Raw genomic sequence first — 26,651 nt, forward strand, 5'->3', positions numbered from 1 at the left:
TTCAGTGGTGTGTGAGATTAATTGATAAGAAATGGGTACACTTTCTGCTTAACGGACGGAAGGAAAGGAGCATGGACACCCCTATCCCTTTATATCCACACTTAAAGTGGGGCTATAAAATACATGTAGTTGTTTCTTTCATTTTATCCACAGAACAGTAATGGGCATAATTTTCAATGAAGGCATATGTAAGTACATCCTCATTTCCAATTAAGAAAATACAAATCATGTCTGTGCTGTAGAAATTTTAATGAAAGTGAATTGCTTTTGATAGGTACCTATGGTAAATTTCTGTCTTGAAATACTGCGAAATAGATCTAGGTACACTTTTAAACAGTTTTACTACAAGTTATCCTTGACTGAGAGCGAATTCCGAGGAATGACAGTGTAAGTTTTGTTGTTTACATTTCTGTGGTTTCGAAAATGTTATGTTGGTGAGAAATAGAAACCAAATGTGAATATTTTCCACTATTTAAAACTATCTATGCATTCAGATCGTGTTTATGTTGATGTATTTTTTAAATATCGGTCTTAAACAACTTGATTTCTGACTGTTTAAATTACATTTTGTATAAGCTGGGAAAAAAATGAAATTGTTAAAAGTTAAAAAAAATGAAAAAAAAGATAGGTACCATCTCCAACTTTTCATGGAGTTTTGACAATCTTAAAAGTCTCGTTTGATCTGGAATACTCTTGGCTAGTTTTCTTTATGTTATGTGCCAAAGTACTCATATAATTGATAGATAACCAACTGTATAACACTGCATGTGGTAAGAAGTATTCTGACTAAGAAAAGAGATACCACAGTGCATTTTATCCGAATCACATTAAGTGAAAGTATGAGTTTGCCTGTTGTATTTTACAAAGTACTTGAGCCTAAACTTCGAAAAGCATTTTAATGTTGACATGAAATTGATATACATATACAATGTACATGTACAAGTACACTATATATATATATATAAACGTCTCAGAATGTGACGAGTCTATTCGCTACACTGCTCCGTCGGATCAAATTGATACAGAGAAGATATATAAACGTATAGAAAGGTCTGAAACATTCCCAACGATGTTAGAACTGTATCAATTTGATCCGATGGAGCAGTGTAGAGAATAGAGTCGTCACATTATGAGACGTTGTGTATATATATATACATATATGACATTTGCCAGACACATCATACATGTATGTGTTGCAAAACTAAAGACCAAATGAATACCGTATAGTTGCATTTACATGTACAAAGTACAAAGTAAATCACTTAATGGCCATTTTATCAAACAATTATGATGGAATCCTTATGTAAAATCACTATGTACTATTTTTATATTAATAAGCTTTCATAATAATCTATGTTTATTGTGAAATGTACATTTTTTGTGCATTTTTCTGATCTTCACTACTAATAGATTACAATTTGAGAGTCGAATGGAATTCTGTAATTTAGTTGATATATTTTTTACCATATTTTGTTGGAAAGGAAAGAATTTCCCTAGCATTCTTTGTTAAATTTCGGTAAATTATGTGGAAAATGACCTATATTTTAGTGGCGGATAGCCAGATAAGATGATCGGTGACCCCCACATTTTGCATTTTTCCTAATCCATATATTAAAAGATTTCAAAGTGCAAAGTTTGAGAAAAATCTATAATTTCAATTTTTTTTTTTTTTTTTTTTTTTTTTTTTTTTTTTTTAATGTCAATTCATTTCTTCATAAATAATAGTACGAGCGAGACCACAATTAATTTCGTGGTGCAATTCAACAGACCCATTTTGACATAAAAAAAAATTCCACCGCTTTTTTAAACTCAACAAAACTTCACCAATATAGAAACATGTATACAAGCAGATTTCTCTTACTTTAAACGTGGATTTCTTTTAGCATCGATTTTGTAAATACATAACGATATTTAGTTTTATAATCGTATGGAAGTTGAATGTCTCAATAATGCAAACTTAAACACTGTCTCGTGGCGTTTTTAAAGCTGTACTGTAGCTTGTTTGGCAATCAAGCAGTAATTTGTTTAATTATCAGTCAGCGTATAAAGATCTGCAAAAATCCCTTTAGGGAAATCATTTTGTTGTCTGACACTAGACATCAAAATTATCAAATTAACTGGTTTTTATTATTATTATTGTTATTATTATTATTATTATTATTATTATTATTATTATTTCATATTTTTATCTTACGTACGATAATTTTCTATATGATCTTTACTTATAATCTTATATTGATACTTACTTCGTGCAGAGAATATGCTTTCCGTCGATTGTAAAATTCAACTGGGATGTTGATATGTAGTATGATGAATACGGTACAGATAAAACAATTATGGCAATGTCAGCAATATATTCACTAGCAAAGTACAAGTATAGTTAGGTGCTGGAAAACTGGCATATGAGTAGAAACTAGAATAACGCATTAACAATTGTTAGTAGTTCGTAGCCCAGTGGCGAACATAATTCAAAAATTGGAGTTTTTTTTTAATTATAATTGTATAAAACGGAGCTCAATGTGTGCCCTAAACTGTAACGTTAAATCACATGACGGCCGTTGAATCTTTGTTTACGGTGCACAACCGTGTTGCTATTGACGAAGTATTATTCGGTGAAGGGTATGTGTAAGACTTTTTCAAGTCAGGCTTGATACATTTCTACGCAGTCAATAATTTCCAAATAATTACTAAGTAGTAGTCTTTTTAAGAATCATGCGAATTCTGAAAAAAATATGATAGACCCCATAAAAAGGCTACATATTTTTTTGTAATTAAGTTGTTTTATTGGTCTTTATCATGAAATGAGTAATTATTCATTCATATCTGTCTACACTTAGCAGATAATCACCATTGAAAATCCAATAGATTCTACCGTATTTGAGTGTCTTTTACCCTTTATCTCCCTTATTTGTGAAATTTAGTGTGCATTCTACGTAATTTTTATCTCTTACGAACATATATATAAGAAACGAACGTTAATTTCTGTTAACTATGGCAATTTAAACAAAAATCAAAAATAAAAATGTGTAGGCTTTTTACCAACGAATCACATTTGCATGATTCTTAGCTTGATTGCTACTTAAATAAATAGATTTATGTATATAAAATCACTATAAGACAAAGCAAAATCTCTGCACATGCGCAATTGTCTACTTCTGTCAAAATATTTTTAGCGATTCATAGTTTTGGGCTTACATTCTTCATATATAGGACGCCGCTGGCGCTACTTCCATAGTAATGCATTTTGTTTGTGTTGAGCGGTGTCTTAACTTGCATTTATTAACTCAGAATATGACGACTTGTACTCAAAATCTTTAATTTCTATATGAAATAATGATACTGAGTTTTTATACATGTTTGGGGCTGGTTAATGATTGATTTTTAATGAATGAATGAAGAAATAAGCTTGTCGCTAGGATAAATAGATTTCATTCAAACTTTGATGTATGGATAGTAGCAATAAAAATCCTTGATGTTATTAACTATAAAGGGGGCTACTTTTTGACTTTTTTTGGAGGGGGATAAGTAAAAAAAATACTTGTGCTTGTCACTTAGATGGCGCCTCCATTACATATAAATTTCATTCAAACTTTGATAAATGGTTAGTAGCAACAAACATTTTGGATGGGATTGATTTCAAAGAAATTGGTGATGGGGTACTATTTATTTGGGGTTTGGCTTTTTTTTTTAATGTGTGCAGGTAGGGTATTGTGGGTGCATCAACTAAGGTTCTTTACTTTAAAATACTTTTTGTTATGTTCAAACTTTTAAATGAAATCTAGTGTACCAAAAATATTGGCCTATTTCTAAGCAATTACACCGATTTTTCAATTTTTGGTCCTTCCTGTTTCAAAACCATAGTTCTTGTCTTAGACATTCTAATGTCGCTTGACAGTTGTGTATAAAAGTGTATTGCAATGCATCATTAACCATTAAAAAGTCAGGCTTAGATTACAGTTTTTTTTTCAACAATATTTTTCATGTCCTGGATACTTACAACTGAACTTATTTACAGAATTATGACAATTATGGGATCTTGTTCGAAGACAGAAGATAAATTGAAATGAATAAAACTATAATAAATTTAGAAAATACAATTAAAAATTGTGTATTGTGTGTTGTGTATCCTATTTATTTGAAGTCGAGTGAGGGCATTTTATTTGTACTTTAGCTCATTAGACATTTTGAGTTTAGTAATGTAATTGTTAAGGCCAATAAATATGATTTCTCTTCCAAGACTTGAGCAACTTTAATGTGTCTGTAAAAGAACACATACCCTACTGGAGCACCGGTAACTTCTTATTATTCTGTTGAGAGTTTTGGGTTGTCCGAATTTCTTATGAGTTTTAGTTTTACGTGTTTCTTTATCATTTTTGCATTATAATTTTTTCTGTACCTTTATCATTATTTCATTTTTTTCTATTACCTTTCACTAGTAAACTTCAAGCCTGAATTTCAATGAAATATCAAAAACATTAAATAAGAATCGATAAAGCATACCATTTATTTTGTAATTCTTTAAAGATATGACATAGTGGCAATTCCTGTGAAAAAAACACTGCAGTTAGATCAGTGGCACTGTTGCGATAGGGATAAGGACTGACACAGATATTAACGGCTAATCGTTTTTGCAGACTAATATATCAACTAATCTTTAAATGAACTAAACTTGGAGGCTTTATAAATATAAATGCTAATTTACTCAATAATGAATTTACCGTTTGTAATACTTTTACAAACATTGTCATATATATTATCCAGTGGTAATTTCTACTTAAATATTGCATATCACCTGATTACATTTTCACCAAACGAAAAAGAATATTCTTAACTTGATGTATACGGTAATACGCTTACAATGAAGAAACATGAAGAAACACCTACTATACGAAAATATTCTTTCTTACCCGTCAATGAACTGTGTAAAACCTGTTTGTGTACCCGGTTTATTATCAGCTAACAAAAGTATACATGACATTATTCCCTGATTAACCTGATCACAATCTTATTTGACCAATCAATTCTAATTACGAGAATTTGCGGGTTTTTTTTGTTTTTTGTTTTTGTTCTCCGTTAACTGAATGTCAAAAATGAACGAGGTTTTTATTCAATCTAAAACGATAGTTTGGATCTCATTATACAGTTCTAGTGAATTGATGATCAATAACTCTTACGGGATAATTTTTGTAATCTTCCCCAATTTACTATGTTTTACTAAATAGATGACGTCGGTGTGATACATGTAGTAAGTTTTACTTATGAAGACAGCCAGAAATTAAACTATGTAAACAATACGACTTTAATTTTTGTATGTCTTAAGAGGATTTTTATTATTTATGGATGTTCATGTTAGAATCATCATTTACAAGAAGAATATATACAATAGACGGATCTGTACGCTCGTTTTTATTAAGATATAAGCATTGATAATTTTGGCAGGAAATGGATTTCTCTAGATTTTCCATAGGTTAGTTTTGGTAATTTATCTGATAAAACCACTTCAGAAATAACATTAATTGCATAAACACTTTCCACTGGACTAAACAATATTCATGCTATGGTATTGATAAAATAAGTGAAGTAAGAAAAACTGAAAAAAAAATGGCTGAACATGACTAGCAAATATCCTAAACAAAACAACTCTGAACATGACATTGACAAATATAATAAACAAAAAGTGTTTGTTTTCAGAATTTGGCATATTAACGTACGTGTACAAGTTCTTGATTTTTACATTTCGTCAGTGTGATTTCTTTCTTCACAAACTCTTTCTTTCCTAAAACATCAATGACAGTTGATCCTTTGTACCCACGTTAATAGATGTACATTCGTCAAGTAATTAAATCACTAAAAATAAATCATTAGAATATCTTTAGAATAATCAAAATAACGTTTATAGGTCTTGTAAAAAATATAAAGAAAAATGTAATTAATTGTTGATTTTCAAGCCGACCGTATATAATTAAGTACTACAATTCTAGATACTATACTTATACAACTCAAGTATTTGTAAAACTACATGCAATACTTCAAAAAGTAGTTTGGATTGGAATATGATAAATACTTTGTTAGAATTCAATTTGTAAGCTTCGTGCCAAATAATAATTCCATCTCCAATCATAAGATCACCATCGGTCGGTCTGGTTTTGATGATTGATTTTTGTTCTCTCCATAGTCTAAGCAATTATTCTTTTATGTTAACGTCATTGCCATAAATGCCTTTTGTATTTTATACTGAGAGCACAGTTGTTCAATACCTGATTTAAAGCAACACGTGGTTTACGTTGTGATTGCAATGCAATGGCAATTAACAGAAAATCATATTGATTTCAATACGTGAGGGTGATTCAAGTGAAGATATGAATAGGACATTAATTGAATAATTTACAAATAAGTGCTAATTGCAGTGTTTCAAATCGTGAAAAAATGGCGAAACCAACTAAAGATAAAATTGAAATGAACAGTCTATTAGTCTCTCCGGACGAATCGCCATCAAATGTTGATCCAAAATCTTCGCTCCATCTGCCTAGTCCTGGAACATCTTATGGAAGTACTCTAAGTGTTGGACCCGAAGCGTCTACAGCTAACTTGTTGCGGATAGATCTAGAGAAAAAGCTTAATAGACATACAGGGGAAGAGCGCGAAACATGGGGAAATAGAGCAGAATTTTTACTTTCCCTTGTTGGATATGCTGTGGGTCTTGGAAATGTCTGGAGATTTCCGTACCTGACACAGAAAAATGGCGGAGGTATGTTATGTATGTTCTCTTGTTTTATGTACTTCGACAGATTTTTCTGTAGCTATGTCATGCAAAACATGCTTGTGTGGTCTGAAAATCCAAATAGGATACCTAATTGTTTGTTTTTGTTTATTTGTTTGTTTGGGGTTTTTTGGGTTTTTTTTGTTTTTTTTTGTTTTATTTTTGTTTTTTGTTTTTTTTTCAATGTTTAATTGAACATTCTTGCAGTATATTTACTGTTATTTTGAGAGTTATTTTTTTACTTTCAAAGTGGGTTTCTTGGAAAACTATTAATAATTACATTCGGGTAATTCATGTAGTAAAGATGTTGTAAAAAAACATATTTACTACAGAATCAATATATTAAATTGAAGTTTTTATACATTGGTGGTTACATTTTTGTTTGGTATTTGCTCCATTTCAATTCATTGTAGGATGCTCTGCAATTATACATAAGCTGCTTAATAAGTATTTAATAAGTCAACATCATGATCATGTGTATGCTAAGGAAATAGATGATTTCTAGAGAAAAAAAACTCCATAATACATTTTATTCAGATCTTACCATGGACGGATCAAAAGTTGCTGATATAAGCTTATCAATTATAATTGTTGTATAAAGCTGATTAAGTAAGGAAAACTACGTTAGGCAATTATTTGCTGTATGAATACTGTCTCAATGAATGTCTTTGAGTTATGTAAACTACTGAAATGAATGCCTAAATTTAGTTTCTTTAATTAACAACCGCTGTTATTTATATTGATGACAGGAAAACCATCCGAATTCGTGTTTTATTGACAAAAAAGAAACACAATCCGTGTGACAGCTCTATATTGGAGATATTTCTTATTCCTGTCACCGGTAAAAGCCATCATCATGTTGCAGCATAGGAAGGAATGGCGTCATTGATTTTGTTACAATGAATGTTAGGATCGTGACAGTTTAATACTGAGATATATGTTAGACCCTGTCTATATCTGTCATTTCAAATTAGATTCCTAAGTTTGAATTATAACAGACATCTAAAATACAGTTGACTTTTTTGTTAACTGAAGCAATAACAAATTTACCAGACATACAGAGGTTGAGCTTTGAGTTTTACATTCTATTGAATTTCAGATTTAAATTTGCATTGTGTCTTATTCCTCTATCACCATTTTATTGTTTGTTTTGTGTTGCTTTGTGTCTTTAAATCGTCATGTAATATCCCTGTACTATCCTTAAATGCGGGGGGAGGGGCACATATATCATGATCACACCAGTAGACAAAAGCCGTATGATATATGCATTATTCTGCCCAAGAACAAGGACACACTAATTAAAGATAAAGTATGAGTGGCTAAACTTGAAGTTTGAAGTTGTTAATTTAAACGTGTGCTTAAATACCAGGATAACCTTTTGGTATGCGATAAAACACAAAAATATGCATTAAAACTGAAATATGGTGTGAATTACTGCTCCGACTAGACAGACAAATTTATACCTTTACATATTATGACAAACTTTCTATAGTTTTACTAACATTAAAAATTAATTGTACAATGTTAGAAGAGAAATACATTTATTTTATTAAAATAACAATACAGTTTATGCAATTTTGCACTATTACTTTTGTTTTTATGTGCGTGTTAGTTTAGTTGGTTTACAATCTTTGTTGTATGTCTATAAACTTGTCTAGTCGTTATCTTGTATTTTGTTTGTTTTTTTTTTCTTTTCCATTCTTATCCAGGGTACCTTGATTTCTCTTTAACACGGGGTACTTGAGTACATTAACGATTTTCTTTAGTTTGCCATCCAATACCACGCATTAAATCATCATGAACTTCAGTTATTGGCTAAATTTTCGGACAATTAAAGCGATTTGTATATAATTCATGCTTTTTAACGATTAACCTCTCCATGTGATATTTTAAGGCGGGTATAGGTTAGTGTCTACAAGTTATAAATAATTGCCATAGCAGCCTTTGCATGTTATTTTTTCATAATTGATATTTTCTATTTGTTTACATTATCTCTTTTTGATTCAATATACATGTAGAGCTTTAAATGAATAATCTGTAATACAATCGATTTGAGTTCCAACTATGACGCAACAGATTCGTCTGATCAATATGACAGCTAGAAATACGTTCTTTTTATATCTCTACATATCGTTTTTCAAAGCTTTGACTATATGCAGTCACGATAAATATAGTCTGTACCTAAATAGAGAAACAATCTTAACCGGAACTTTATTGATGTTTTCATAGTAGAGCAATTCATCTTACAGCTCATATCAGCAAAGAATTTACTGAGTGTCTTACGAAGGTAGATTGCACGCCTTTCTTTGAACTATTTCAGCTTTATAGTCCCACTACAAATGGGAACTGTGAACCCGAATTTGTTTCCAACAAAAGTTGTGCGTAGATAAACTTTTACCTCGTATTTAGTTATTCGGCCATAACTAAGAAGTTATTAGTGTATGAAAATCGACAGTAAATAAGTTTGACCAGAAACCAAAATTTATGCCAGATGTCTGTAATCTATGCGTTTTTAATTTCTCATGTCTATACCTGTGTCATATCCTTTCTGATATTTGGACACAAGGACTACTGGTGTTTTTTTTTACCAGCCTCTATTTACGACTATTATACATCTGATGAAAGTTTTAAAGGCTATTTTATATCATATCAAGGGAGCACTTCTGTATCGACTTAAAGTCAAAAGCGAACCTCATCAATACAATTCCATTGTTATAATCTATTTAAAGGTTTTATTTCGGTTTTGCAATAAGGCTAAATACATTACTTTGTTGGATATCATTTCTGTGGAAAAATTGATTGAACCAACATTTAAGAAAACATATTAATGTCTATTAAGGATACAGATATTATGAAGAGTCGAACGGAAATTAGCCAGAAGATTTTAAACAAATCTGCTTTTGTCCTTATACTTGTTTGACTATGACATTTCTGCTGAACAAAATATTTATTTTCAACTCTTTAAAACTGTTTAAAAGTTTATTTTTCTATAGATCCAAAATGTAGGATTTTTAATGGCAAACATATTATCCAGCGTTCAGTCTTTTCAGTTTCCGCCTTTTCTTTTGTTAAATAACCAAATGTTATTACAAGTAAGTATTAAATTGAAACAAGAAACAATTGATACAATTACTTGATAAAAATTATATTTGTCCTTAAATTTCAGTACGTGTTCGAATAACTTCATTGTAAAATTTGAAAACACTAGTCCTTCGAATTAAGGCAATGCTTTTAAACTTACATCCACATTACATTAAATACTGCCCAGACACGATTATAGTATGCAATAATTTCTCATGGCTCTTTTTTTTACCGATTATGGCGCAATAGCATGCAAATTCTATTTAATCACCATCGATTTATTCACGCTGAAGAGAGAGGTTTAGCGCGCTGTAGAAACTAGTTTAACTCACCATATAGATTTTAATGCATATATCATGTCAGGACCACTGTGGTACCAGCTGCTTGAGTGGAGTAATATCTAATTTACCAGATTTGTTTTGGACTTGACTTGATTATGTATCGGATTTGTGTTCGGTTATTTTGTTGTTACCCTTTCTTACTTAAATATCACAAAGTTTGCAAACTGAACATGAACAGAGTGATCTTATTGACTTGTTTTTGGGTAGTAAGACTTGAACCTGATTAGTCACTCCGCCATAAATGTTGAAACATCAGAACTTGAAAGAAAACTTCAGTCATATCATTAACGGCAAATGAAGATCTTTCAATTGATATCTTTCATTTCAACTCCTGCATTGTAATTGTACTCAGACAATCTATTTCGTGACTTTGCTTGCGCATTACTTTTATTTAAAAGATTCGTTAGAAATCTAACAAATAGGCTTCTGGAATAGGGTTATGTTGCTACCAGATTGAAGTCATCACTACAGACGTTTTATGACCGTCATCATGAACTCGTGGATCGTTATGGTGTATCCATCTGCACCATGAAAACTGATTTATTCAACGGGTCATAGTTTTCCTTTCCTCCTTTGTCTACCCCGGACTAGGCTTTTATGGGCAACTCGGCGGGTGTTTCTAGAAAAGCAGAGGACGCTTACCCTACCGGTGCACCTGGTCCATGCTCCCAGTTTTTAGTGGAGTCCGAGTTGCTCATTTGCTTTTGTTACTTTATATGTATGATTTTAGTTACTTTATGTTCTTTGTTGTGTATGTCTGTTTTCCATGTCTGGTCTTTGTCCCTGGATTGCATTCTTTTGATTACCGCTATAACTTTGGTTCCCTTTATTACTCTTTCGATTCGATATTCAATGCAAAAAGTACGTGCTTCGTAGATCTTTGGAATATGTACGAGACATGAATTTTTAAGTTTTCAAATAAATGAGTTAAATGAATACTTCTCCAGATGTTTGTACTTACTTTTTTTAAATTACGTTTTAAAACTGTTGAAAATACAATTTTCCGATTACTTGGGCCTTTTGTACATGTATATATATATATTTAATTCATAATATTCTTCTGAATATGGAGGCATCTTATTTTTAATTATTAATCTGTAATAAAGTAAATTGTACAATTATAAGGGCTAGAATTATTCAAACCAGGGCCATAGTGATGCGTTAATAGCAATTATATAAACAATGATGACATTCGCATATTTTAGCGTATAAATTGAAATACAACTTTCGTTGACAAAAAAAAAAACGTAAAAAATAAATTATACCTGACATGGTGACCTACAGACAATTTATAATGTCACGGAATCAATTTTGGATATAACACAGTTTACCAGATTTCATCGATGCGTAAAATCAAACCAGACACTTCGTATATTCATTTTGAAACCTTCATGACTTGGAACAGATATTGTCAATGGTGGCTTTTTTATTTGTAACCGATAAAGTGAAATATTTAAGGTAATCATATTTCCGGATAAAAATATTGTTTGAAATATAGTGAAGTCAAAATGGATGGAATTAAACGAAAATATGCCGTTTCAAGCATTCCAGATTGTTCGTAGATAATTATTTCAATGTAACATTTAAATGATGACCTTTCCCTTGATTTAAACCGGTTCAATTCTTCATTTTAACCTTAACGGATTTGAATCCAGTCATTGTTTCAATGTTGCTTGCTACCTCATGTTGTACACTGAATGAATTATATTGATGAATTTGTTTTCATATTATTCGTATGATTACTTGTGATATCGAATCTTTAACAATATAATCTTACAGTAGAAAATCTTAATTAATTTTCTTATTTCAATCAATAGACATACATGTCTCCCTTCAACTGTTAATCAGGTAAGGGTTTACATTTTTTTCACAGCCAAATGGTTAAGATGACATTATTTTAAAAGAAAAGGTCTTTTGAAGGTATGTTTAATTATATAAAACGACATATAATTGAACAACTAAAAATACAGTTTCATTTTAACAGATTTTGTTTATCTTTGATTCTTTTCTGACTGTATTGGTTTTCTTTAAAAAGGAGTCAATATAAGTGCGGTCGTTTCTTGTTCATGATAAACTAGCACTTTTAATGGATTTACCGACTTTATGTTAATAAAACATACATACATTATGTTGACTTTAAAACAATGTAATCCACATATTTCCAGCTTGCATTAGTATGTTTATCTATTTGGATGAAGGAACAGTCGACAATTATTTCGATCAATTGTACCAAAAACAAAACATTTAATCCTAGTAATCAAAAAACGACACGTTATTGTTATTTACTTGATAAAATTAATGGCAAATTCCGCAGTACTTAAATAATTAAGATACATTGCTTGAATTATTCGATTTTATTTGATTAAACATTGTCAAATTGTACCTGAAACTCAATAATCCAAAACTGGTCTTTTTTCATTTCTTTTTTTTCCTCAATCTGATGAAGATGTATAATGATAAATCACGCAACCTCTCATACGATCAATGAAAGGTATAAAACATTTGTTTTAGTAATGCGTGGCTATTGTTAAAGCTGGTATTGTTCATCGGAAGAAGAAATTGATTAAATTACTGGTGTTCTAATACATGATCCCTTAAACTATTACTTTACATCAGAGGTTTGAGAGGGAGACTTTGAATAGGCTCTATTTATGTGCAATTTCATTAAATCTATATTAAGCAATGCCAATATAAAATATTTAATACTTCTCCTTTGGGAAGAGTTATTTTACGACATTAGGAAATTTTCTTATTCTTTCAAATGACATAAGCTTTGCTATTCAAATTTGTAATACAATATTCGATATCAGTTCTTGAGAGACACTGCATAAACATTTTTTTCGCTTAATGATTCAGTGCCTTGAGATCTGTAGCAAAGGAATAATCGACCAAAGAATTTGAGATCATATTTTATGATATATCATACGACTATTTCTCCTATTTTTTTTATTATTACTATTAACCTATTTCCAACATGGAATACTTTATTTTATGGTTTTGGTTTTTGGAATTTTTTTATTGTTGTTGTTTTCGTTTTTTGTATTTTGTTTGTTTTTTGTTTTTGTTTGTTTTTATTTTTTTATTGTGTTAAAAAAGCAAGTAAGTATTTTGAAGATCTAACAAGATTTATTTCCCCTGCTTTGAAAACTGAGTTATAGTGTAATCATGCCTGTATGTCCATTCCTTTTCCATTACAGAGTTCTCTTCAACTACTCATCACAGCCACTTGATATTCTAATGATAGCTTTATATAGGTATACCATATTCTGGGATGCGATTCAAATGAAATTCACTTCGTATTTGATTCTTATTTTATTTTTATAAGTATCGGTTGAATACCAAATCTTTTTTTCTCCAACTGAATACCACAGCCAACTGATAATGGACAGAAGCCTAATATGAGTATGCAATACATGAAGGGCAATTTCATATTCGAGAATATCTACATGTTTTTTTATATTTCTTTATGATGTGACCATATAGATTGAATTCAAATTTCCGTTGAGGTTACTCTGTTACTCTGTATCATAGCGACTAAAAGTCGATATAGTCAACCTTAAATTAATACGTAGAATTCCGCTAAGTAACGTATTTGTCTCTTCATTCAGATATCTATGAAAATATTCCGTAATACATGCATGCCTATTGTGTGAACAAAATACAAAAGCCATCTTCATTCGTACCAGCAGACAAAGCCCAAAACAACGTTGTTTTTGTCTGGAAAACGTTTTATATCCAATGTTTATTATCAGAGGTAGACGTAGAAGATAATATCAGTGATAAGACCTACACTGCTACCACTCTCTCCAAAGAAGAGATTGTGGAAAACCATAAGTCTGTGCTATCCTCTTTTGGTCTCTCTACCAAGGACGATGATTGTGATTTACCGTCTATGTACTGGACAAGAATCCATACAAACAACGTTTCATAGCTGGATCTGCAAAATGTACCACAAAACCTCTTTCAAAACTATTTACTTCTATACTAACAACTGTCAAAGAGGGTCTGCAGTCCTACCACAACACTTGTTACTCTCGTAGTGGTATTAATTCAATGTGGATCCTGAAAAATTCGAAAGATCTTTTGGAGACAATCAGTTCAGGACTATTATCTAAATATAATAGCATTAAAACCTATGACTTTTCAACACTGTATACTTCTATTCCCCATACTCAGTTAAAATCCCAACTTAAAAACATTATACATCCTAGATACAAATATATAGTTCTTGGTAGAGATTCCTCATACTTTGTAAGAAATAATTCCAAATCATATTCTAAATATACAGAGGAAGATGTTTACAAAATGTTGGAATTTTTAATCGACAACATATTTGTCCAGTATGGTGGACGTGTTTTTCAACAAACGGTCGGCATTCCAATGGAAACAAATTGTGCTCCTTTACTTGCTGACCTATTTCTTCACTCTTATGAGGCTGACTTTATAGCTGATCTGATCAGAAAGAAAGAATATCATTTGGCTAGATCCTTCAATCTCATTTCCCGCTATATAGATGACGTATTATCTTTAAACAACCCTAATTTTGGGAATTTGATACATCGCATCTACCCAAAAGAACTTGAGATAATGATACTACAGACACTGTGAAGTCAGTCTCATATCTTGACCTACATTTAGAAATCGATGGCAAAGAAAAACTATTGACCAAACTATACGACAAACACGATGAATTTTCATTCCGTATTGTAAACTTTCCTTCCATCTATTGCAACATCCCTTCAGCCGCCAGCGTGTGGAAATTTCATTACACAACTCATACGTTATGCCAGAGCTTACCATAACTACACAGACTTTTTGTATCGCGCTAGACTTCTTGCAATTAGGCTTCTGAAACAGAATTATGTTGCTGCAAGACTGAAGTCATCACAGCAGAAGTTTAATGGTCATCATCATGATTTTGTTCATCGTAACGGACTATCCATCTGCACCATGAAATCCTATTTGCTCAACGTGCCTTATTTTTTTGTAATCTCGTCTTCCCCGGACTTTCCTTTTTATGAATATCTCGGCGGGTGTTTCTAGAAAAGCAAAGGCCGCATACACTACCGATGCAGCTTGTCCATGCTTCCAGTTTTTAGTGAAGTCCGAGTTGATCATTTTTTTGGTAACTTTGTATGTATTATTTAGTTCATGTCTTTGTTGTTTGCTAGTCTTTGACCATGAATTACATTCTTTTGACTTCCGTTGGAATCCTGGTTCCCGTGATTACTCTTACAATTTATTAATTAATTATATTGTTGTACCACCCTGCAGAAAGGTTATTTTTCGTTAATTTCAATGAATTCAACTTGTTTTCATTTTTTTTTCAGGAGCATTTCTTATACCATATGCCATTATGTTGGCAATAGAAGGAATACCTCTCTTTTACTTAGAACTAGCAATCGGCCAAAGGCTGCGAAAAGGGTCCGTCGGTGCATGGAATCAGGTTTCGCCATATTTACAAGGTGTTGGCCTGGCCTCCGTCGGTGTTTCATTTAATCTTGCATTGTACTATAACACTATAATGGCTTGGTGTATACTATATTTGGTACAAAGCTTTCAAAGCCCTCTACCGTGGTCCACATGTCCGACACATACTGATGGTAACTTGACTATTGTAGACAAGGAATGTCAGGTAAGTATGTTTCTTTTAATATAGTAAATTTTACTTTGAGAATGAACACTATAAGACCCAGATAATTTGCATAACTATTGTTTCCGTATGTACTGTTTAAGTGTTATAATAATTTTTGAGAAATTTTGAATGCCAATAGCAGTATTCAATAATTTGTGAAACAAAAACATTTAAGAGAGTAATCAAGGGAACCAAGGTTATAAAGGTAATCAAGAGAATGTAATCCAGGGACAAAGACCAGACATGGAAAACAGACATACACAACAAAGAACATAAAGTAACTAAAATTATACATACAAAAAAACAAAAGTAAATGAGCAACTCGGACTCCACTAAAAACTGGGAGCATGGACCAGGTGCACCGGTAGGGTAAGCGTCCTCTGCTTTTCTAGAAACACCCGCCGAGTTGCTCATAAAAAGTCAAGTCCGGGGTAGACAAAGGAGGAAAGGAAAACTATGACCCGTTGAATAAATCAGTTTTCATGGTGCAGATGGATACACCATAACGATCCACGAGTTCATGATGACGACCATAAAACTTCTGTAGTGATGACTTCAATCTTGTAGCAACATAACCCTGTTCCAGAAGCATATTTGTTAGAGTTCTAGAGCGATAATTTTATCAAGGAAGTTGGAATTCGACTTTTTTTAATTTAGCAATTACAAAGATCATTTGTATTCTACCTCCATCTAACTTCGATTTGTAAATGAAAGATGCAATAATCTATATTTATAATAATATATATCATGAACAACTTTAAATACTCTTATGATTTCACAGTCTTTTTGACATCAGTTTTCATCAACTGGTATTGTTTTTGAATTAAATTTTGGATAACATATAATGGTTGATGATTATTTTCTTGATTCCCCAATGTCCTACTGTAAGTATTATATTATAAGAGGACGCTTACCCTACCGGTGCACCTGGTCCATGCTCCCAGTTTTAAGTGAAGTCCGAGTCGCTCATTTGCTTTTGTTACTTTGTATGTATGATTTTAGTTACATTGTGTTCTTTGTTGTGTATGTCCGTTTTCCATGTCTGATCTTTGTCCCCGGATTACATTCTTTTATCGTTATAACCTTGGTTCCCTTGATTACTCTCTCCCGGTATATATCTACTTTCTCAGTGACCATCAACTTCAGACAAAATTGATAAATCAATAATTACACAAGGGTATAATACGTTAGATGAGTTTTCACGACTTGTAGTTCCATAATTTCAGATCACCTTTATTTTCCCAAGAGATTAATGTATATGTATTACTTTATTTATATTAAAAATGTTTGGTCTTGTAACCCAGGAGAGATAATTTTTTTTATTGCGTGGAAGTTTTTGTTTAGAAACCTGACATATCAATTTCATGAATCAAACTGAAAACTATACATATCTATATATGAAATTGCTAATTACAGTTAACAATGAAAGCCTTAAAAATACCACGAATCGACTTTAAAGTTGAAAATAGGTATTGATTTATATTCTTGTAAATGATAAGATAATGGATGACGCCTGTCAATTATGAAACTTAACACATTTATATAACATGATAAAGGATTCAATCTCTTGTTATTATGCATTTTTAACTTTTATATAATTTAACATTGATGTAATTTGATAATTGCATAATTTGAATGATAAAAGTGTATATGTCGGTCCAGTGAAAAAGTAAATTCCGTTATGCTGTAATGTATCTACGGACCTCTATGATTTTTTTTTCTACTGGAAAAGTGCTACTCAATTTTTTTTCCGTTACAGCAATGTGTCCCTACAGAATACTACTTTTGCCTACTCATTTTTTGTTTCAATGTTTTGTTACAGCAATGTGGCCCTACAGAATATTTTTGGTACAGAGAAACATTAAATGTTGCACCATCAGTTAGTTCAAAAAGCATACTCAATTGGAAATTAGTTGTTGCTCTCCTGGCAGCTTGGCTCGTTGTCTTCCTGTGTATGGTAAAGGGAATCAAATCATCAGGAAAGGTAAAAATTGTGTTCAAAGATTCTATAAGATCAAGTCAACTATACATTGTTTTCATCAAAGTTTACTAGTATTTATTATTAATGAATTATTCAGTATCTAAATTTACATTTTATTTACATCTTACCTTTACCTACTTTATTTTAATGCTGTTGTTGTCAAAAATAGGAAGTATTTTTAAAACGTTTATACATTTCATTTCTCGTGTTTACGAGACATTGATGAAAGTATGAATTCAACAAATTGGACAAGACACGGAGAATGTTATTGTAGTGTTAACCTATTGCAAGAATTTACTGTTACTTTTACTAGTATCTAGCGTTGATGAATTATTCTGTATCTAAATAGCATTCCTTGTATCGCAACGGTAGAACCTCTCGATGATAAATTCGGCTTCCTAGTTTGATAGGTAATTTAGGGTATTTACCATCCAAGTAGACAGACTTGTCTGCACTTTAAATTTAACATATTTTATTTATCATATCTATCAAATTTTGCAGTTTAACAAATTTCAAAATACCTGAAACAATTAGGTTTCATTCTTCTTTGTATTGCACATGGTTGAACCTTTTGGTGATTAATTCAGCTTCCTGATTAGATATTTTATACAATTTAGGTTTGGATATGATTTACCAACATTTTTTTATTATGATGCTGCTGATGAGAGGTATCTTCCTGAAACACGAGTTTTTACCTATCGTTTTAAGTGTTGATTCCAGATGTTCATAAAATAAAATGCAGTTTAAGAACGAAACTAAAGCTCTTTCCATTAAAAAAAAAGTTGTCATGAAATAATTTGATTTATTTACATATAGGAAGAAAATGTTCTGAGCTAAAATCTGCTTATGATATGCTACATCCAAACTATTCAAATCTTTGACGACCAAATGATCCCAAATCTTTCGTGCAATTTATTCTTTTATTTCTCCATTGGGTTGTGGGAGGTTTATTAATTTGCTAATATAAAACTTGGCATTTGACATTTAACAGACTTGCATTTTCATTAATAGCTATCCTAACATAGGCACGAATGGCCTTTCATTTTATGCCATTATCTGTAAATGAGATCCCAGGACGTATGATAAAGTGCTTTATGCTAGATTTTAATTCAACATATTCCTTTTCTAAAACGCTTCAAACATTGATTGATACTTAGGAATTTCATATATAATTGATGTTTAAATAGTGATTTCTCATCCTGACCTTTTTTTTATCGATTGTAACGCGGAACACTTCTTCTGTCATAGTGCTTAAATCCCTTGTTTGCTAGTAATGAATTTCTCTGTTTTTGTTCTTTGTGCAAATTACTAAAATAAATTCCCAAAGAAATGTTTGTCTTTTATTTTTCGAGCTATTTGATATAACTTGTATATGTCAAGAATAAAACATCCAGCAAACAAACAATCAAACAATTATATGATAAGGATTTTTCCAAATACAGTTAAGTTAATCGTCTACTTTGAATAGTACTTTTATAATTTTACTAGTTCTAAGGTTACAATTTTATTTAATGTTCATACAACTGTTTTAGGTAGTTTATTTCACTGCAACATTTCCTTATTTGGTATTAGTCATCTTTTTCTTCCGAGGTGTTACTCTCCATGGCTTTGAGCGTGGCCTAGAGCATTTATTTGTCCCAGAGGTAGGTGTTTACGGTAAAATATTAAAATAGAACATTAAATATGTTCAAATGAAAACGATGTAAATATCATAAATCATAAATTAGATGAGATGTTTTGCTAGACTACGGACTCCACTGGGAACAGGGAACAGGGAACAGTTGAATACACCATATGAATCTTCTAATTTATAATGACTACCAGAAGACTTTTATTGTGTTGCCTTTAATATTTTAATCACAAAACCTTGTTCTTGATGTCTGATTGTAAGTCTAGCATGGCGCGGTTAAAAATACCTAGTGTAGTTTGTCGAAGTCTGGCAAAGCGTATGGGTTGTGAACTGAAAATCTATACGTAGGTGCTAAAAGAAATGTTATGATGCGATAAAAAAATTATTGCGTTTTCACAAACAATTTTTCCTTTTAATTGATCTTTAAAAGTTAATCAATGTTGACTTTAAAGTGTCTGTAGTGTGCTGTAATTTTGGTGCAGATCTGATGTTAAAACCCCAAATTTCAATTTATTTAAAAACAAAACGTCTAACACGGATCAAAATATTTAGTATAAAACTAGTGTAAATTGGACTTTTATATGTACTAACTTAATTAGAAATTCATTATCAAATTCTAAGCTCATTTAGTCATGAAGTGCAAAATATTAATTGGACAGTCAATTTGCAATGTAGAAATGATTTCTTATGCCAGTGACATCCACTTGAGCATTGTCTGCGTTTTAAAATTCGAGAGGTTTTAGTACATCAGGTCGGCAATAACATAGTAATCATAGTAAAATTTGCGGTTAGTGAAATAATTAAGGGTTGGACATTTCAATATGTTGAAAGAGTAATCAAGGGAACCAAGGTTATAGCGGTAATCAAAAGAATGTAATCCAGGGACAAAAACCAGACATGGAAAACAGATACACACAACAAAGGACATAAGTAACTAAAATCATACATACAAAGAAACAAAAGCAAATGCGCAACTCGGACTCCACTAAAACTTGGGAGCATGGACCAGGTGCATGGTAGGGTAAGTGTCCTCTACTTTTCTAGAAACGTTTTTTCATCAAGCTAAAAAAGTATATATACATTTTTATTCAAATATAGATAAATGACACTAATATGTGATATTGTTTAAAAATGTCGCTCTTTGGTTTAGCCGTTTATCTACGTCTAAGATAACTAGATATGTAAAACATCACATCAAGAACGATGTGATACGGACAAGTGACATGAAAAAAAAATAACCGATGCGATTGATTGTTGTGTGGTTGTGTATAATTATTTTTTAATACTGATTGGTCGATATGGACATTGTGATGTTTCCAACTTTTTCTTCTAACACTATTGGTGCCGTAATTAACAGATGATCGCTAGGACAGATTTCGAATGTCAAATGGCCAAAATATTCCCAAGGAAAGACAAAATATCAACTCCCCGAGGATCGTCTGTTATGATACTGAAATTAAATGACTTCAGTTGATATTTTGAGATATTCAACTTTCACGGGTCATAAAGATTCTTTGAAATATTTTGATCGATTGACATTCGTCATCTGTTCTGGCCGACATCGTTTTACCAAGGTTGAAAATTTCTGTATATTGATATCAAATTTAAATATATTTGTGTAGATGAATGCAACCCATGTTCAATTTTATACCCTATAGTTTACTTTAATCTTTTAATTTCCCTGGTACTTTGTTATATAACATTTTGTGTAAGATTTAGAAAGAATCGGGTAAAATGGGGAAAAATTTCAGAAACATGCATGTAAAAACCTACCGATCTGACAATATAATTTCACTCCATATTTTTTTTTCATAACATGTTTCATACCATGATTCCCCCATTGCACGATTCTTACTGAGACTGATATATTTTAGTGGAAGAAGTTAGCAGATCCTGAGGTATGGCTGGATGCAGCTACACAGATATTTTATTCCTTTGGTTTGGCCTTTGGTTGTTTAATTGCGCTAGCATCGTACAACCCAGTAAGAAGTAATTTTGTCAAAGAAGCTTTATTTGTCACCATAGCAGATTTTTTTACATCTATATTTACAGCAACAGTTGTATTTTCTATATTAGGTAGGTTAGTTTACAAATAGACAGTTATAAAGATTTGGAAATAAATCCATTTAAACACTATTGTGGAAAATTAAATGACATTAGCAGAAACTCGATGACTAGACGCGATTCATTACGTTAAAAATTATGACATATACAGTCATTTTAATGTAACTATTTCAATGCATTCCCTATGAAAAAATACTGAAAAGATTACCAAAAAGATGTGATATTATATTCATTAAAATCGGGTAACCAGATTATCATATATAACAGGGTATTTTATAAAGGAATTGTTTATTCCAGGTGAAATTTGAAAATAAGATAAGTTATTTTTATGAATATGAGTCTTTTGTGGTACTTTGGAACATTTATTACATGATATGCACGGGTAAGAATATCATATGTCATGTCAGTACCATTCTTAAAAACATGTGTAGAAATTGAGAGATAAATTCGAAAGCCGATGATAATGATGATGATCTATTTTGAAAATAAGATCTTTTAAGTACCAGTCCACATAAAATTCAGACACTGTATGGTAAGGTGATTCATGGTGTAGAAAAATCCATAGATCAAACGATGCTTTTTTTGGTCTACATATGCTATTTTTTATGTGACAATACTCCTTTCTGTGTTTACATCTGTACTTTTGCAAAGTGGTAATGTCATGTACAATCTATATGACATTTATCTCAAAAGCGCAACCCCAAAATAAAAGACTAAAACAGCTTATGTCATTTATAACGGATTGTGAATGAGAAATAAAAGTAAATTTGGTGAGTTTTTGACATGTATGAATTACTTCCTGACTGGGGTTTATACATAATTGTACTTAAGCAAACAAAGAATACATTGCACGATTACAGCGAGTACGTTTTTTTTTTCAGGATTTAAAGCAACATCAATTTATGAAGAGTGTTTACATGAAAATAATGTCACTATTCATACAACTGGTGATAATTCATCACTGAGGACCTGTGATTTCAAAAAGTTTATATCTGAAGTAAGTATATAATTAAATACAGAGGTATTGGATGCCTATAAAGCTAACAGCTGGGATGAGTCAAATTTCCTAATCGCTACATGCTATTTTTGTGAGTTGCATTGTTTTCGTGTCAATATCAAAAACGATAATATCCACTCTTATCTCTTAATACTTATGCTTCATTTTCAAACTGATGAACATAGCCATCTTCAATTCAATTTTTTACACCCTTGCTACTGGATGGGTAAAGGGGTTATTTTGTATATGAAATATGAAATGCGGAAATCAGCTTGTACACTTATGGGAAGTAAGATAAGTTAAGACCGTATAAAAACATGCTGAACTCATAATATGAAACAATGCGTACTAGTATTTAAGTATGTCAAAATTATTATGAGATAGGTGAAAACAGAAGTTTATATTAAACACTAGTTAGTACAATAACTGTTCGGTCTAACCTGTAACATTGTCTGTCGTGAAATAAAAAAAAAACAAGACACCACTTCCGACCATTTCATTTGTTAACGAACAAGAACAGCACTATAAGAGAAATTTAAAGTGTGCTGTCGTTCATTCAGTTAAAAGAAACGATAAATTGTTCATGAATCTGAAACGGAGGATAAAATTACGTAAACCTGTAACCTCATAAAGTCTTATATTTACGAGATGTTGGAATTCCGTGGGTGTCAATGAAAAGAAAGTTCATTGATCCGTTCAAGATTGTTTAATTTTCAACTGTTCATTTAAACGTTTTATTATTTTTTTCCCTTCTATTGTATTTTTTAATAATATTTTCTTGTTTCAGTCTGCATCTGGAACTGGGCTTGCATTTATTGCATTCACTGAGGCAATAAATCAGTTTCCAGTGCCACAACTTTGGTCGGTACTATTCTTTATGATGCTGTTTACCCTTGGGTTAGATAGTATGTTTGGTACTTTAGAGGGTGCATTGACCTCTATCAACGATATGATGCTTTTTCCAACGGCAAGAAAAGAGGTCGTTTGCGGTAAGATTATATTCGCAGAAATGAATTAGATTTCATTATGCATGATAATGTAATAGACAAAACTGAATTTGTTTATCTAAAACGTTATATACTTAGAGCGAGCAGTCTAGAGCGCTGGACTTTGTGCATGCGGTGTTGCCATAGATGTCACGGTGGTACGAGTTCGAATCCCGCGGAGGGAACGACCAAAACTTTGCATCGCTTCGTTAGGAATTTTTCAGACCTTTCTGTACGTTTACATTATCTTTCCTGTATCAATTTGATCCGATGGAGCAGTGTAGCGAATAGAGTCGACACATACTATGACGTTTGCATTATATTGATTTGTTGTGACATGGATTATTGATTTGATCCTTTATTCTACATAATAACACCTAGATGAACTGTCCCGTACTACCATACATTGTGTACTAAGCTACAGCCCTAGACTAATCTTACGATGAGAAATAAAACCGACAAGTGAAACCTATGTTTTTATATAGCCTAGCTGGCCGAGTGGTCTAAGGCGCTGGACTTTGTGCAGGCGGTGTTGCCATAGATGTCACAGCGGTACAAGTTCGAGTCCCGCAGAGGGAACGACCAAAATTTGCATCGCAAATTTGAGTTCTAGCCATATAAATCTTTCCAGAAATTCGAACTTTTCTCTAAAATTACTTTTCCATCGGATATTCTTTACTTTATATTCACATTAAGAAGGGACTTTACTTGCGTTTGATCAAATGTTTGTGAATATTCTTTGTAAAATGATTTTGTGGTAGAGGGAAACCCTTTGAGAAACACACATGAATTACTGCGTTTTTATTATGAAAAAGTATTCTATGTAAGTGATTTAATGTTTCTGACTACGTTAAACATATCTTAACAAGGAAAACACAACAGGAAAGGGGGTTGATTTATAGATATTAACAGAAATAAGTTGGTTCTAAAAGTATAGCTATTTGTCTATCGGAAAGTTGTTTGCCACTATTTTTCTTATAAATTCAGATGATCTTTAGAACTACGTGTTAGATATCATTATATGCCGCCAATCCTAATATATTTGTTTATTTATATATTTATATAAATTTTTTCATGGAACCATTTATATTGCAGGTATTGTTTGTGGCTCGATGTTTATCATATCATTATGTTTCGCCACTACGACAGGGTCCTATGTGTTTGCATTGTTTGATTCTTTCTCAGCTAACATTCCTTTACTGATCATCGCTTTCTTAGAATGTGTTGCAATGTCGTATGTTTACGGATTAAAACGGTAAGCAGCTGATGGCTTGCACTGTGATTCAATTATCTCTTTTTGTATAAAGTAATCTGCTATTAGCTTTATTTCATTGAAGGTAGACGCAATATAATATTGTATTCAAAGACAGGTACATGAGAATCGATTGTAAAAAATAAAACAATCAAGTACATAACAATTAAAATAAAACAGATATGACACAAAACACAGCAAAAAGTATACAGGAGTTCTAAATGTTGACATTGACATAACGAAGCACCAAACCAAACCAGAAGGACAATGCTAAGACATCAGACAAAGACATGGCCTAAACGTAATATTATCAAGATACACCATGTGAACAACAAAATAAAATATAATGTCATTAAAATTGGGAGAACAAACAAGACAGCCCACAAAAAAAAATAAAACTGGAATTTTCATGGTCATTATGTTCCATAGAAGTGAAAGCATGTCAGGCTTCTTTCTTCGGAAATGTTTGAAGACATTAAGATCACGTCTAAAGCAAATGAGTGTAGTCAAGTTAGTTGAGCAGAAAATCGTTTTCTGCTTTTCCAGGAACACCTGTTGGGTCGATCGCTTGTTTTGCTTACGATCGGGTTAAAGCTTTTGAATGTAGTTTTAAAGGAGATTTTAAACAACAATTTGATGTTTCAGATTAAGTCTTGATGTCGAAATGATGGTTGGATTCCGTCCTAGTTACTTTTTTATGTTTTGTTGGCGTTTTGTTGGCCCTGTAGCAATGGTTGTTATTTTCTGTGCCAGTATTGTGGAAATAATTGCAAAGGGAACTTGGTACGAAGCTTGGGATCCGAAACAGGTAACTTTTGATATGATTCATGATTTTATATTTGAAATAACCTTAAAATTCAAATTCGTGTAAAGATTCTTCTGATAATTTCTTTTTGAACTTTTCTAATGGTCCTTTTTAGTTAGATTTGGTATTCATTTTATTTCTTTTTCTCCGTGTGTAAAATCATTAATTAGTTTCATTAGACCTAAGAACAAATATGTAAAATGATTACTTCTTGTTGGCGATTATTGTATAGAATTAACTTGTTGTGCTTACTTTATTCCTTGCTTTGTCATTTTTTATGTCGATGTAGTTTGTATTTGATTTTGGTTTTGTTTTTGTTTATGTTTTGTTTTGTTTCTGTTTTTGTTTTGTTTTGTTTGTTTTTTGTTTTTTTTTTTGGGGGGGGGTTGTTGTTTTTTTTAATATTATTATTCTTCTTTAAATTATTTTGTTTTGTTTTTGTACGAAATTTGCTTTTAATATTCTAGGGTACTGCAGTTCTTTCCCCTTGGCCAGCGTGGTGTCAATTTATAGCGGCTTTGCTGATATTGTCTTCCGTTATTTGGATACCTGGCATGGCGATAGCCAAATATTTCAGACTTGTATCTTGGAAAGAAGAAGTTCCTGCCTATTTTCCAGAGGATGAACTCATTGAAGAAAGAAATATTGAGCCACATGAGGATACAATTATAGAAAAACACCTTCTAGGTTTCGGCTCTTAATTGTTGTTGATAAATTCAAAACTAAAACTCGTACATATCTAACGTAATATCACGGATATATTAATAACAACTGAAGGCATTTCAACATACAATAGTTTTTGAAATTTTCACCTTAAATTATAGTCGCTAAAACGTGATCGGTAAAACAATTTTTGAAAACGAAACTTTTTGGCTATGTCCAAAAGCAAAATTGTTTAAATAATATGTGATATATGTGTTGGTCTATTGTCTATATCAAGACAAATTCTCATTCGGTTTATATTTAAGTTAGTAACTGATTAAGCTTCATTGCACAACCTCAAAATGCAATGAGTTTAATAAACATTGTTACCGTATGTATTTTATATCTATGTGATATCTGTCAGGTATAATTTTAACTTTTATTAGATTAAAATGTGATTAAATTTATTTTCATTGC

General features: G+C 31.6%; 1 protein-coding gene across 1 annotated transcript; it reads left to right on the top strand.

Moving 5' to 3' along the window:
- Positions 1–6,266: 6,266 nt before the first annotated feature.
- On the top strand, positions 6,267–26,651 carry LOC148616320 (sodium-dependent neutral amino acid transporter B(0)AT3-like). Its single transcript, XM_088583226.1, has 10 exons — positions 6,267–6,748; positions 15,513–15,817; positions 17,640–17,801; positions 19,331–19,441; positions 21,303–21,504; positions 22,374–22,489; positions 23,277–23,478; positions 24,571–24,730; positions 25,373–25,535; positions 26,000–26,651. Exons 1-10 carry the CDS (start codon positions 6,427–6,429, stop codon positions 26,231–26,233), a joined length of 1,977 nt encoding a protein of 658 aa, XP_088439352.1. The 5' UTR covers positions 6,267–6,426; the 3' UTR covers positions 26,234–26,651.

The sequence above is a fragment of the Perna viridis genome, chromosome 5 (assembly GCF_037379345.1).
Source record: "Perna viridis isolate PV_CMFRI_1.1 ecotype Kerala chromosome 5, ASM3737934v1, whole genome shotgun sequence".
NCBI classification, from domain to species: Eukaryota; Metazoa; Mollusca; class Bivalvia; order Mytilida; family Mytilidae; genus Perna; species Perna viridis.